Source organism: Hemiscyllium ocellatum, chromosome 2 (genome assembly GCF_020745735.1).
Source record: "Hemiscyllium ocellatum isolate sHemOce1 chromosome 2, sHemOce1.pat.X.cur, whole genome shotgun sequence".
NCBI classification, from domain to species: Eukaryota; Metazoa; Chordata; class Chondrichthyes; order Orectolobiformes; family Hemiscylliidae; genus Hemiscyllium; species Hemiscyllium ocellatum.
The window spans coordinates 92735273-92750598 of NC_083402.1; the positions used below are offsets into that span (position 1 = coordinate 92735273).

The window sequence follows — 15326 nt, forward strand, 5'->3', positions numbered from 1 at the left end:
TCATGGCAATAATCACAAGCCCCATAGAGTGGATAAAGTACAATTATCTGACTGGATACAGTCAGCCCAGATTGATAAGAGGCAAAAGAGAAATTTTCCATCCTTAAGGGGCGCATGAAATAATTTTAGGCATAGTGCAACTCTTCAGCAAGTCTCAACATCTTTGGGATCCCCCTTAAAAATGCTTAGCCAACCCAACTTATTTGAAAAGTTACACTGATGATTGGTATAAGGTATGGAAATATCCATAGGTGTAAGAGAGAGGTTTTTGATACAAGTATTAAAGGCACATTACTGGATTCAAAGGAATGCCTGCTCTCCAGCTAACTGCATTATTATTTACCTAAGACCACATCATGTCAACGCAAAGTTAAGAATTACAACAGCAGGTTATAGTCCAACAGGTTTAATTGGAAGAACTAGCTTTCGGAGCGCCGCACCTTAATTAGGTTGACAACCATCAGATGAAGGAGCGTCGCTCCAAAAGCTAGTGCTTCCAATTAAACCTGTTGGAATATAACCTGCTGTTGTGCGATTTTTAAACTTTGTCCACCCCAGTCCAACACCAGCATCTCCAAATCATGTAGACACAATGTGAAATAGCAATGCGTTTCATTGTCCAGGAACAATTACTTCTCTCTGATTAAAAAGAAAATATATTCATCCACAGATAAAACCTCAAAGTTTGAGGGGAATTCTAGCTACAGGCATCAGATACTATTGAACCTAATTTTAATAGCACTAGATACTCACTTTATAGATCCAGTGGTTACAGCTCGAGCTGGTCTTCTACTCTTCAATACCCGAAGTTTATCTCCTTGGGTCAGTTCATTTTTATCATTGCAGTGATCATCATTATCGTTGTACTGGAGAGAAAATAATAAATAAAATCAGACTAATTAACATTTTTCAAAACAAACTAAATCAATATCACACCAATTACATGTATGAAAGATTTGAAGATCACAACGCAACCAAGAAAAACAAATTTCATATATTGTCCTGTTAAATGTTGTGAACGAATACTGTAAACTAATTGCTTGCTATTGTTTGCCATCTTCAAATCCATTGTTTAAATTATACAGTAGATTCCAAAATAATAGGGATATTAGAAGTTAGCTATAACCAAAATTGTTTTATTTTCTGATACAGAAAATGTCCTGAAGTGCTCGCCTTTACAGCTCCCTTACTAAATGTCTTCAATTTCTCCACAACGGCAAAACACTGCAAGATGCTAGAAATTCTTTGATAAACAAAGGAAATGCTTGAAGATAGAAATCAAGTGTGGGAGCAGGATTCACATTTCAGATAATTCAAAATTAACTTGAAATGCATTTATCAATCCACAGATGCTGCACACCTACTCAGCATTTCTAGCGCTGCATGCTTTTAACTCATGATTAACATTCTAGGGAGCACCATTTACCAGAAATAGAACTGGACCAGTCATTAAATACTGGCTACAAGAATAAGTGTGTAAGAGTCTATGCCTGTGTAGAGATGGAGGAGGTGCCACTGATAGGGTCAAGGAACCCACAAAATGAGGCATGCTCTCTCTCCCTTTGTCAGGCAACCATCTTGTGCGGCTAAGGCTGTCAGTCTTTCCACTTCACATGGCTTGGGCCTCCCTCTCCTGTAGTATTAAAAAGCAATGTAGGTTAGAAAGGAGGCATTAAGAGGCCTCAAAAGGCCAAGCGTGGACAGACTGCCTGACAACTCCACAAAGGGAACAGGCAGGTGACAGGCATGCAGGCAGTCCTCTGATGGTGCTGGTGGTTGTGGGGTGGAGTGAAGTGTAAAATCTAGCCCATGATGCTGAAATGAAGCAAAGTATCTGAAAGATTATGCATTGTAGCATTAAACATCTATATTAAAATGTAACAGCATTGCTCTTAAAAATGAGGTAACAAGTGATTCAAAATGCATTATTCTCAACTGAAAAGATTAAATTTCAGCTTGGAATAATCTTGAAGTACATACAGTGTAAGCTTCATTATACGAAGTTACAGTCAACATTTGCCAAAAAGAAATTGGCATATTTTAATTATTTAATAGAAAAACATCACCAGAAATCATCAGGTGAAAAAGCAATGCTCCAAAAGCTTGTGATTTCAAACAAACTTGTCGGACTGTAGTCTGGTGTCATGTGACTTTTGACTTTGACCAGTGGTTTTACCCATATCTAACCTTCCCCAATTGTACTCTACATCCTTGCTTCCCAAAATTTCCTGTTCTTCAGACTCTGGTATCAAACACCGGGCGGCACGGTGGCTCAGGGGTTAGCACTGCTGCCTCACAGCACCAGGGACCCAGGCTCGATTCCAGCCTCTGGTGACAGTCTGCCTGTGTGGAGTTTGCAAATTCTCCCGGTGTCTGTGTGGGTTTCCTCTGGGTGCTCTGGTTTCTTCCCACAGTCCAAAGATGTAATACTTGTAGATAAAGAAGAGGGTGGTCCTAAGGGAAGAGTACTAAACTGGGCCAAGGCCAATTATATTAAAATTAGGCAGAAGCTCAAATGTGGATTAGACACAGCTATTTTAAGGGAAGTCCATATTTGAGATGTGGGAGGCTTTCAAAGATAGATTAAAGCAAGTGCAGGATAGGCATGTCCCGTTGAAGGCAAAGGATAGGAAGGGCAAGATTCGTTAACCATGGATGGCAGGAGAAATTGTACAACTAGCCAAGAGGAAAAGGGAAGCATATACAAGGTCTAGGCAGCTAAGAACAGAACGGGTTCTGGAAGAATATTGGAAGAGGAGGACAAGTCTTAAACGAGGAATCAAGTGGGCTAAAAGGGATCATGAAATAGATTTAGTGAGCAGAATTAAGGAGAATCCCAAAGCATTTTATTCTGGGTAACTAGAGAAAGGATTGGTCACTAAACGATAAGGATAATGAAGGAAGGCTGTGTGTCAAACTTGAGCGAATGGGTGAGATTCTGAATGATTACTTTGCATCAGTGTTCACGGAGGAGAGGAACATGATGAATGTTGAGATTAGAGATAGAAGTTTGATCAGTCTGGATCACATCGACATAAGTAGGGAAAATGTGTTGGGTTGGCTAAAGGTTATTACGGTGGACAAATCCCTAGGACCGGATGGGATCTATCCCAGGTTGCTGAGGGAGGCGAGAGAGGAAATAGCTGGGGCCTTGACAGATATCTTTGTGGCATCCTTAAATACAGGCAAGGTGCCGGAGGACTTGAGGGTTGCTCATGTTGTCCCCCTTTACAAGAAGGGTAGTAGGGATATTCCAGGTAACTACAGACCAGTGAACCTGACAGCAGTGGTGGGAAAGTTGCCGGAGAAGGTATTGAGAGATAGGATCGATTTATATTTAGAAAATAATGGGCTTATCATTTTTAGGCAACATGGTTTTGTGCAGGAGAGATCATGTCTTACCAATTTAGAGTTCTTCGAGGAAGGTCACCAAGTTGATAGATGAAGGAAGGGCTGTTGATGTCACATACATGAACTTTAGTAAGGCGTTTGATAAGGTTCCCCATGGTAGACTAATAGAGAAAGTGAAGTCACATGGTGTGCTGGGGGTTCTAGCTAGGTTGATAAAGAACTGGTTGAGCAACAGGAGACAGAGAGTAGTTGAAGGGAGCTTCTCGAAATGGAGAAAAGGTGACCAGTGCTGTTCCACAGGGGTCAGTGTTGGGGCCACTGTTGTTTGTAATATACATAAATGATCTGGAAGAGGGCACTGTTGGTATGATCAGCAAGTTTGCAGATGACACCAAGATTGGTGGAGTAGCAGAAAGCATAAGGGACTGTCAGAGAATACAGGAGGTGATAGATAGACTGGAGAGCTGGGCAGAAAAGTGGCAGATGGTTTTCAATCCAGAAAAAGGTGAGGTGATGCATTTAGGCAAGACTAATTCTAGAGCGTATTATACAATGAATGGAAGAGCCTTGGGAAAAGTTGATGGGCAGAGAGATCTGGGAGTGCAGGTCCATTGTACCCTGAAGGTTGCTGCACAGGTGGATAGAAGGCATATAGTATGCTTACCTTCATTGGACAGGGTATTGAGTACAAGAGCTGGCAAGTCATGTTAAAATTGTATAAGACGTTGGTTCGGCCGCATTTAGAATATTGTGTACAGTTCTGGTTGCCACATTGCCAAAGGATGTGGGCGCTTTGGAGAGGGTGCAGAGAAGGTTTACGAGGATGTTGCCTGGTATGGAAGGTGCTAGCTATGAAGAAAGCTATGAGTAGATTAGGTTTATTTTCATTAGAAAAAAGGAAATTAAGGGGAGGACCTGATTGAGGATTACAAAATCATGAAGGGTATGGACAGGGTGGATAGAAACAAACTTTTTCCCCAGGGTGAAAGATTCAATAACGGGAGGTTACGCTTTCAAGGTGAGAGGCAAAAGGTTTAAGGGGGATGCCCGTGGTAAGTACTTCACACAGAGGGTGGTAGACATTTGGAATGCATTGCCAGCAGAGGTGGTAGAGTCAAGCACAGTAGATTCATTTAAGATGCATCTGGAAAAATGCATGAGTAGGTGGGGAGCAGAGGGATACAGATACTTTTGGATCGGCTCAGGCTTGGAGGGCTGAAGGGCCTGTTCCTGGGCTGTAAATTTTCTTCATTCTTTGATGTGCAGGTTAGTTGAATTGGCCATGCTAAATTGCCCAAAGTGTTCAGGGTTAGGTGCATTAGTCAGGGGTAAATATAGGATAGGGGAAATCGGTCTGGGTGGATTACTCTTCGGAGGGTCAGTGTGGACTTGTTGGGCCAAATAGCCTGTTCCCATACTGTAGGGAATCTAATTCTAATTCTCATCCCTAGTCCCGTTAAGTCCTTCCTTTAAATATACACCTATGATCATATGTTTGGTTTCCCCTTTCTAATAAATCGCTTTTGGCTCAGCATTCACCTTTTTGTAATTGTATCTCCATGAAACACCTTGGGACGTGTTTCTATATTATGTGCAGAATATAAAAAGGTTATTCGTGTGTTTTGGAAATATATTCACAATCATTTGATTTTGCTAATTCCCCTTCAGTACTAAGTGGACATTTAAAGGATGACCAACAAAGAGCACCATAAAACTGATTTCCCATTTTCCTGGTATTTCATGGAGATACATTGCTTTTTCTGTTTCAAGCAATTCCCTATGGGGGACATTTTACTCTTCACAGACCTATCCACAATAGAGAAACTGGTATTGGGACAGAAACCCATTTGTTCCATCACAACGGTTTACGGGGACTCTGGAATTCAGTCACAGCACTGCCAACTCATTTGTGTTTCCTGATCAGAGATTAGGCAAGTTGATGCCTAAAACTCAGCAAAGGAGAAACTCAAACAGGAGCAGAATAGCTGAACCATACATAAATTGCAACCACAGGAATGGAGTAAATACTTGGGGAAAACTCTCTCAGAACCTTCCCTTGAAGACCTTACTGGAGGATCCATGGGATGAGTGAGGCAATATTTGACACGGTTGGAGGAAGAGACTAGTCTGTCAACCAAGATGATGCGAATGCAAATGATTGATCAAGTAAGCAACAGCAGTGTGGTTCCTCAAACCTGGATAGAGCCCCAAGAATATCATAAACCCTCCGGAGTGTGGAAAAGGTGAGTGGCATATCAATTGTCAAAGCCAATCTCCTCACTCTGATCTTTCATCATTCTCTTGTACAAATTAACTCAGATCAGCGCAATGCAAAGCTTCACTCACTCATTCTTCACTCTCCAGAAATTCACCAAAACTCCTTAGACAGCACTTTCCAAACCCATGACTACTACTTTCTAGAAGGACTAGGGCAGCAGATACATGAGAATACTATCACCTGCAAGTTGCCATCCAAGTCACTCACTGACCAGACTTGAAAATATCATTTCCTGCAATTATGCAGGGTCAAAATCCTGGAACATTCTCCCTAACAGTATTATAGGTCTAGCTACACCAAATTGTCTACAGTTGTTCAACGTAGTAGTTAACCTACACCAACTTCTCAAGCACAATTATATATGTGTAACAAATGTTGGCCTAGCTAGTTAAACCCATCCTATGAATTAGGGAAAAAAAGTGCCTCCTACATCCAGCTGAACTTCTAACACTGGCACTCAGTTTCATTTGAGCCCTATGCATCTTACTTTCTCTGTTAATGTTGTCCATTCCTCCTCTCCTCACATCAATTTCCCTCACCCATAACTTGTTTCCTATCACTATAGAACCAAGCTCAGAACCCCAGGGTGAGGAACAGAACAAGTCAGTTGAGCGGAATTATGAGACTCGCCTTCAAGTAACAACTTCCTGAACGACTATTGCCATCGTGTGTCCAATGGAAAGGACGAGGTCACTGCTGGGGACTGCAGATACCAATACCAGGCTACTGTAAAATCCTTAGCTCCATCATGCATTGGCATACACATTTATCAAAACCTCAGGCTATAGATTCCATGATGTGGATTTTTCTCCCTTCCAACTTGGATCGGTGTCCAATTTCTGCACCTGGTCAGACAGCATGTGGCTGAGAAGGTTGCTAGTGCTGCCCATGCCAGAGTTGTGGCTGCCTTTCTCTTGTTCTTCATAATTAGGAAAAGTCATTAAATAATACTGTTACTTTCCTAAACAATTTTTTAGGATAACTGTTGTACAACATTACACTTAAACATTTCTATGAAATGCAGTAAAGCTGTAAAACTTGATTAATGTTATCCAACAATGGCAGTAGGAAATACCAAACTTTCACTTACCATGTGACATTCTTGGTCATCAATTGTCATGTTCTGATTATCATTAATAGAAATATCATCAACCCCAGAAAGGATACGGGTAACACCGGCCTTGTCCTTTCCATTTTGCTGATCTTTTAATTTTGCACGGTAAAGGTCACCCTGAGCCCAGAGATTAGCTTGTTTCCTACCAAACATAGCATAAACCAAAAGGTTAGAAAAATAGAAAGTACGTAGGAATGAGAAGCACTCATCCTTGTTTCTACACAGAACTGTCCAGTACATTCTCATTCTCCTCTGGCCTAAAGTTAAATCTATAATGTCTTTGCCCAGCAACTCCAGACCTGACCACACCTCTGTTTACAGTGCTATGAATTCATCTGTATTAACTAATTCAACTTAATTTATTCAATTTATAATGTATCACTTCTTGCTTGCAGGTCCGAACAGATATCAGACCACCTTGATCACACCAGCTCCTCCAACTTAGGGGAAAGAAAGCTTTCAGAGTCGCAAACTGTGAAATACCAATAAACCATTTATGAGGTCATTACTTCTTTACTGAACTACAAAACCTAACATCTGTATAAGCAATTGGCTCTGATCTTCATTTTCTCCCAAGCATTTTTATTTAGATTTTCTATTTGATCCAACATATTCTTACCTAACACTAAAATTTACTGCACTTGTCATATTTTCTTTTCTTCAGGTTTTTTTTGTTTTGTTGAAATGGATGAGTTGCTGGAGGAAAATGTAGGGAATAAATTTTAAATAGATTTTATTTTATTACTACAGCTAATCAAAACACTAAGCCATTGATTACAGCTGGTTTGCAAGGCAGTAGGAGTGGATTCAATTCTGTACTGGTTAAAGTACCACAAAAGCCCCACCACTTCCACCTCAGCCCTCTTGGATTACACTGATCATTGCTCCAAGACAGCAGCCTATGATGACTTTGTTTTTATCCCCAGAAAAATTGTGACATTTAGTTATTACTTAGGGCTTCAAACAAAATATTAAAGTTATAAAAAATTAAATACTGAATAAAAGAATTCTACCAACTTAAAACTCCTTTCAACCAACCATTCTTCACTCATCTGTCAAAAAATGTCTGCTATATCAAGCAGACTGAGGACAAAAAGTTTCAAAATTACAAATGTTTATGCTCTTATGTTAATGTGCCTCAATAAATCACCCCCAAAAAATGTTTCCAAAATTTTTGTGCATCTGCCTTTTTCAATGTTATCGCTTCTTATTTTTGAAGGTAGTGAAATTTGATTAGAGAAAGCACCACAGGTGATTCACCCAAGCTCAGATTTTAATGTGTGAACCTAGAAAGTGAGCAAACAGGCTGTGAATCAAAAGGGGGCAATGATGTCAATTCCATTCCTGTTTCATAGCCATCTTCATATTTGAATTTTCTGCAATGGATGGTATCATACATCATGACTGAGAATCAGTGATTGATTTTCTCGTATTTCTTTGAGTGAATGACCTCAATTGTAGCATTTTAACATTGCACAAGAAGATTATATACCAAACAGCAATCTTCAAACTCTATACGATTTAATCCAAAACTATGTTCTACATAATTCTGTGGACCTTCCATGTCAGATATATTCTCAAATCTCTGCCACTTTCAGAAGGTATCTTTACAGTTTTTAAGAACAGATTAGTGATTTATGAACTTCTCTTCAACTTATCCCTCCTTGCTCCAGTGCTGCACTTACCTTGCCTAAAAACACCACGTGGCTTGTGTACTTTATATTCCAGCTTCAACTAAGTTTACGTAGAATCCCAACATGTTACTCATGAAAAACTGTCGACAACTGTGCACCAATTTATTTTTCCTACCATAAGGTAGGATATAGTTTTAGCACATATCAGATATCAGCAAATACTTTTATTAGAACTGTTTAAATGTTCCTTCATAATATTTTAATTAAGAACAGCATTGTACTCACTCTTCTAAAAAGTTTTGTTGAGGTCCTATAACAGATCCTGGTCTACAAATTCTGATCCAGGCAATGGCTTCTGCAGCTGTTAGTTTGTAGTGTTTCATGATATAACATGCTATAAGAGTACCAGTTCGGCCTAAGCCAGCTATTTGTTTTTGGGAAACAAAAGCACAGAGTCATTTCTCTCATTTTGGAAAGTTTTAAATTGAAGTATCAGCAGCATGTTAAACGAGATTCATAGGGAAACAAATAGAATGCATAATTCAAACAACATTAAAGTATTTCATTACAAAAAAAAGGATCAATTTTATTCCTTTGTCCATCTACCCCTTCTCAAGCTCGTAGTAATCTAAACCATTGAATTTAAAGATGGCAATCCGCTACTTATTTCTGGTTTAAACTGCAAAGGCAATGAATTTCCAAGAGAGAATTATAATGTCTGCATGGTCTAAAGTCTCAAAGAAAACATGATTCATCACCATTAATTTCTAGAAGACAAAGACAGGCTTAGGTGGGGCCAATCACTTCAGATGCTGACATGCTGAAACTTGGTGTTTTACAATTTATTTTTTGAAAAACATTTTCACACTTTTTTTAGTTTATTGCTCAGATGATGCGTGCACTGTTATTAATATCATTATTACAAAATGTAAATGAGCAAAAAAATACCTTTACAGTGCACAGCAACGACACCCTCTGCATTTTCACAGATATTCAAGAACTTTTTGACTATCGTATCACTGGGTGTACTTCCATCCACAAAGAAGAGATCATAATGCTCAAAGCGAGCATCTGTAAATCGCTTGGCATCATACATTTTCTTGTTTAAACGAATAATAGTGGTAATGTTGTGCTTCCGGAAGTACTGAAAATAGGCCTCAGGAGCGTGCAGAGGATAACCTAATCCAACAGATAGAGAGAGAAACAAAGATATGCCCTTGAATTCATTTCCAACATTTAGCAGTTTTAGACTCAATATAAAAGGTTAAACCGAAAAAATTTGCTGGAAGCAGCAAGTTTAAGTCCTGACACATCGACTTCTCGTTACTCTTCCCACATGATGCCTGACTAAGCGTGTTATCATTAGCAATTTGTTTCTTTCCATTTACAGAAGTAATATTTGAAATTTCATATTGAAGAGAGTCAAAAGTGTGGAAAAGAACATAAAATGGGATTCCATTTGAAAAACAAGTGCACTGAACATATTATATAGACACCACAAGGACTAATATACATTGACACCTACAGAAAACCATATCTAGCATTAATGGTTTACTATCCTTAAAAACAGTTTGAAATGCAACTTGTTAGACAAAACACAATGGATATTAATGGATGTTGAAGGCTAATATTCAGAACTTTCTCATTCCAATGAATCGGTATTCATCGCCAGATTTGTAGAATCACGTATTTACAAATCAAGCACACCATGAATGAGCGCAAGAGTGTGAAGCATGCTGATACACCAACTTCTCTTCAATAAGCTTTCAAGGCAGAGGGAGATCAAGGCAAGATCAAAAATGAATGTAGCAATTCAAAAACCAAAATCTGTTAAATTTTAAAGATTCTATATAAATGTAATATATCATGGCATTTTACAAATGGTTATGAAAAATAAAGTGAACTACTACAATCCCAGCTGATGTTATTAAGCAAGTCAAATCCCACACAGAAACTGGCTTGAAACATATGGTTATCTTATCAAAGAAAAAGGTGATCTCTCACTGAAACATACGTGCACAATGCCAAAGACATTGTAATTTCTGCTCAATTGTTAAATCAAAAAGAATTGAATAATCTAAACTATTCATATCACAAATTAAACATTGTGCATTTAATAAAAAAAGAGACTAAAATTGCCTACAGTATTGATTCCTATGACATCTTACCGACCCATGTGTATACTTAGTTTGTTGCTACTTTGCCAATGCTCTATGCATTGTTACCCAGAGAAATAATGATAAGGAGAGGGAAAACTTAGTTGAGTTATTGACTCCATGGTTTAGTTGGTGTCAAATTTGTTAAAATGGTACTGTTTACTTCTGAAAAGTTAAGATTAAAGGGAGGGCAACAAGGTGATTGCAATGGACACAGCAGCTGAGATGCATGCTTGTAAGCAAACTGACCAGAACAGGTCATATAGATGATTCAGAAATACCACATGATAAGATTCTAAAGAAGAGTCACTGGACCTGAAATGTTAACTCTGATTTCTCTCCACACACTCCTTGTATGTGTTTTATGTATTTGTTTTCCAAGTGGAACCCCGGTTTATGTTCTTTTCTACAGATGCTGCCAGATGTGATGAACATTTCTACCAATTTGTTTGTGTTTCAGATTTCTGGCATCAGCAGTTCTTGTGAATGTTTGTTCAGAACTACGGGCACTGGTATAACATGGCAACATGTATCACCTATTAGACTGTGGGGGGTGTGGAGGACGAGGATGGAGGATAAGAAACAGGCATTCCAGTCTCAATTGGTGTCAGAAAACCAAGATTCAACAGTATATCATTAAACACATTCACATAATGGAATATAAGCCTAACAATTCACTACCTACCATTTTCTATTTTGCTCTTTGGATGTGGCCCACTAAAGGCTAAAAACTTGCTGGGGATTATCCAATTAAAATCTCCATTCTCTGCCCTCTGCAAACAAAAATAAATATAATTGTTCATTCTTCTGAGTCTCTTGGTCTTCTATGCGCTCAGAAAATTGGTTTTGAAAAATGCCATGTTCTAATTAATCCAAAAACACTAACCTCATAATGTTCGTATTCATCTACATCAAATGCATTAAAATTGAAGAAGTTATACTGCAGAGCCTGGAAATGAAAGGGTTGAGAATCGTGTTTATCAATTGTCAAAAATATAAAGAAAACATTCAATAGAGATAGTTAATCCAAAACATGCTTCAAGTAAAATCATTACTATAAGTTAAAGAGATACATGCATAAATGGACAAAATGCAAATTCAGGACTGATGGCAGAAATTACTTTGCAGAGAGTAGCTAACACAGGAAAGAGGCTTCTGGGTATAATAGTAGAGGCAAATCTTTGGAATTATTCAAAAGTCTCTTAAATGCTGAAATGGAAAGGATAAGGATTACTTACAGTGTGGAAACAGGCCCTTCAGCCCAACAAGTCCACACCGGCCCGCCGAAGCGCAACCCACCCACACCCCTACATTTACCCCTTACTTAACACTACGGACAATTTAGCATGGCCAGTTCACCTGACCCGCACATCTTGAGTGTGGGAGGAAACCGGAGCACCCCCGGAGGAAACCCATGCAGACACAGGGAGAATGTGCAAACTCCACACAGTCAGTTGAGGTGGGAATTGAACCCAGGTCGCTGGCGCTGTGAGGCAGCAGTGCTAACCACTGTGCCACCGTGCCGCCCATGATGTTACAGGTTTGTGTGCAAGGATGAATCGTGTGCAAGATTTGTGATATTACACAAGTATACAAACCAGTTCTAACAACATTAAGCCATATTTGGAATATCACTGAAAATAATACCAAGAAATATTAACTGATATTATATTTATCACCTTACCTTACTAACTGCATGTAAACAGTCCAAAACTGTTAGGTTATATGTACACGTGCCAAATGAAGCATCCCTGCAATAAGAAAAGTTTTATATTTGTCAAACACAAAAATACAAGGACATAAGGCATAAGTAGTAAGATTATTGGCACTTGGGCCTTATCTACCATTCAACGTGATAATGACTCATTCTTGGCCTCAATGCCAATTTCCCAACCTTCCTCATATCCCTGTCTAAAATGCCTTAAGATTTTAAAGGCCTGTTTTTATTTTTCTGAATGTTTGATAGATGACTGCTTAAATATCCAAGAACTGTGAAAGGAATTGCTGAATTTTTTAAAAACAAGCTACCAGCCCTTGTTGTAAGTGTTGTTTAAACTATAAACTTGTTTAACCAATAAGACAGGATACTGTAGACAAGCTGGAGCCAATGGTGTTTATGTAGGGAGATTTGGCTGGCAACAAATAGCTAATTGGTCTGTAGAATGGTGACCCATTGATGACAAAGACCCATTGGCTGCCAACAATTTTATAGTTCCCTCCCAGCTAGCTGTACAGCTTATGGGTATGAACGCTATAGTCAGAAGTTGATCTCCAGAAGGAAGGTGGTATTCTTGTCTCTGCAGTAAATAATACCCAAAACCTGAAGAAAGCCATTTTACTTTCCTTGATCAGTTGCTGTAAACTGTTGCTTTTAACCAATAAGTCAGAGACATTGTAAGTTAAGAATCAGTCACATTGAACCTCCTCTGCAAGTGAAAGTACCTGGAGAGTGGAGATTAAGGAACAGCAGGTCCTGATAAGTCAAAAGATTTATCTCAGCAACTGATTTTCTCTGCCCATAACACCAACTTAGTGTGCACACACACTTGCAATCACATGTGAGAGTTTTTATAATTGAGTTTATAGTTTTAACCATTAGAATTCTATGTCAACAATTCATACTTAGATACTGAATAGACTATAGGTAACCATTTGTAATAAATAGTATTTCATGTTAAGTACAAAAACCTGGTCTGTGTTTTACATTAACTGGGTCTAAAATGACAAATCTGCACACCGTATTCCAGGTGTGGTGTTACCAAAGCTCTATATAAATGTGTCAAAAATCTCAATCCAATCTTCTTGCAATAACTACATACTAACATTCTGCACTCCTTGTCAGAGTACACCAACTGCCACTCAATATACAAATATTATCTGAAAAGTAGAAGGTTTAGAGTGGAGTTGAGGAAAAATAACCAGCTGAGGATGGTGGGTCTAGAATGCACTGACTGGGACGTGGTAGAGATAAGTAACCCGATAACCTTTTTAAAAACAAACAGACTTTGATGAACACTTGAAAGGTCATAAAATTCAAGGTTATGGGCCACGTGCTGATGTCCCCGAGTAATGTGGATTAGCATGGTTTTGGCAGTTAACAGAATCAATGGGCCAAAGGGCCTCTTCTGTACTGTATGATTCTACAAAACTAAAGTCTCGCTAAACATTCATAAGTTGCACATCTATTGAAAAATATTTTTTTTGACCCTTTTGAAATCATACTTCCTCATATTAGTGTCCATCTATTGACTGAGTAGGCACTTCACTTGTCAAGTTACTTCACCTGGCAGGGTGACAAATAATGGTCTAGGAAGCTGGGTTAAAAAGGTGGATTATTTTGAAAAAAAAACAAAACACTGAGTTGAAAGTCGAATCACCATGAAACTATTGACATAGAAACCATCAGGTTAATTAATGTCCTTTAGGAAAGGAAATCTGCCATCATTACTTGGTCTGGCTTACTTGTAATTCCAGACCCAACATGATAGACCTTTTTGAGAGGGCAGTTAAAAGTCAACGGTTGTATCAACTGTTGCAAAGGTTTCAAAAAGAAAAAATAAAGGGGATGAAACCAGATAGGTCACCTGGTACTGATGGAGGGACCCGAAATGACAATGACAAACACAGGCCTGTGATCCTGCAAAGTTCCCCTAATATCAGAGAACTAATGCCAAAATTGGGACATCTGTAGGTCACACAGATGAACTAAGTAACAGCCTGACTCATCCTATTGCAGTATCATACCTAGCATACAATGTTCCAGACATGACCACCATCACAATAAAAATAGAAAAATTGCTGGAGAAACTCAGATCTAACATTACCTGCAGAGAAGGAAAGAAAAAAAAAGTTAACATTTAGAGTCCATTCTGACTCTTCTTTCAAACTAGCAGGACAGACTCAGCAGGAGGTGACAACACAGTTGTGTACAGGACGGTGGTTGCCCTGTAAATCCTCAACATTGACTCTAAACCTGATGAAGTCTCATGGTATCAAATAAAATGTAGGCAAGGAAACCCCCTCCTGAAATCACCTACCACACCCCAGTCAGCCAAAGACTCAGTACTCCATGGAGGAAGGACTGAGGGTGGCAAGGGCATGGAATGAACTCACGCTGGCAGTGAACTGTAAAAGATTAGTCTAAACCATATGCAACAATCTTCAGCCAAAATAGTTGAGTGGATGACCCATCTCGGCCGCCTCCTGGAGGTCCTCAGCATCAGACGCCACTCTTTAGCAATTCAATTCATGCCACGTGATTCTATAGGATGTTATTAAACTTGAGGGTGCAGAAAAGATTTACAAGGATATTACCAGGTCAGCAGAGTTGGAGCTATAGGGGGAGGCTGAGCAGTCGGAGACTGAGGGGTGACTTCATAGAAGTTTATAAAATCATGAGGGGCATGGATAGGAAGAGTAGCCAAGGTCTTTTTGTTAGAGTGGCGAGTTCAAAACTAGAAGGCATAGGTTTAACGTGAGGGGGGGAAAAAGATTTAAAGAAGAACCTGGCTTGTCTACTCTCCCTATCCATCATGCCCACCCCACCCTAACCACACACACAGGGTGGTGCATGAATGGAATGGAGTCAGCTGCTAATGGAACTGGTGGAGGCAGAGACAATTACAATATTTAAAAAGCATCTGGATAGGTATAAGAATCGGAAGGGTTTCAGAGGGATATCAGCCAAATGCTTGCAAATGGGACTCGGTCAGATTGGGATGTCTGGTTGGCACGGATCAATTGGACCAAAGGTTCTGTTTCTGTGCTGTTTGACTCGACATTAAGAAATGGTT

General features: G+C 39.2%; 1 protein-coding gene across 3 annotated transcripts in view; it reads right to left on the reverse strand.

The window, feature by feature from the left end:
* Nucleotides 1–15326, reverse strand: part of cdc14b (cell division cycle 14B) — a 93379-nt gene that overhangs the window by 27698 nt on the left and 50355 nt on the right. For 2 of the 3 annotated variants that reach the window (XM_060838481.1, XM_060838490.1), the window contains exons 6-12: nucleotides 12218–12284; nucleotides 11420–11482; nucleotides 11219–11306; nucleotides 9326–9556; nucleotides 8663–8801; nucleotides 6720–6885; nucleotides 754–866 (exon numbers count right to left, since the gene is read on the reverse strand). In XM_060838481.1, coding sequence (XP_060694464.1) covers nucleotides 754–866; nucleotides 6720–6885; nucleotides 8663–8801; nucleotides 9326–9556; nucleotides 11219–11306; nucleotides 11420–11482; nucleotides 12218–12284 — 867 coding nt within the window. Of the gene's footprint in view, nucleotides 1–749; nucleotides 867–6719; nucleotides 6886–8662; nucleotides 8802–9325; nucleotides 9557–11218; nucleotides 11307–11419; nucleotides 11483–12217; nucleotides 12285–15326 lie in introns of those variants that run through there. The other variant, XM_060838499.1, reaches the window with a different exon arrangement.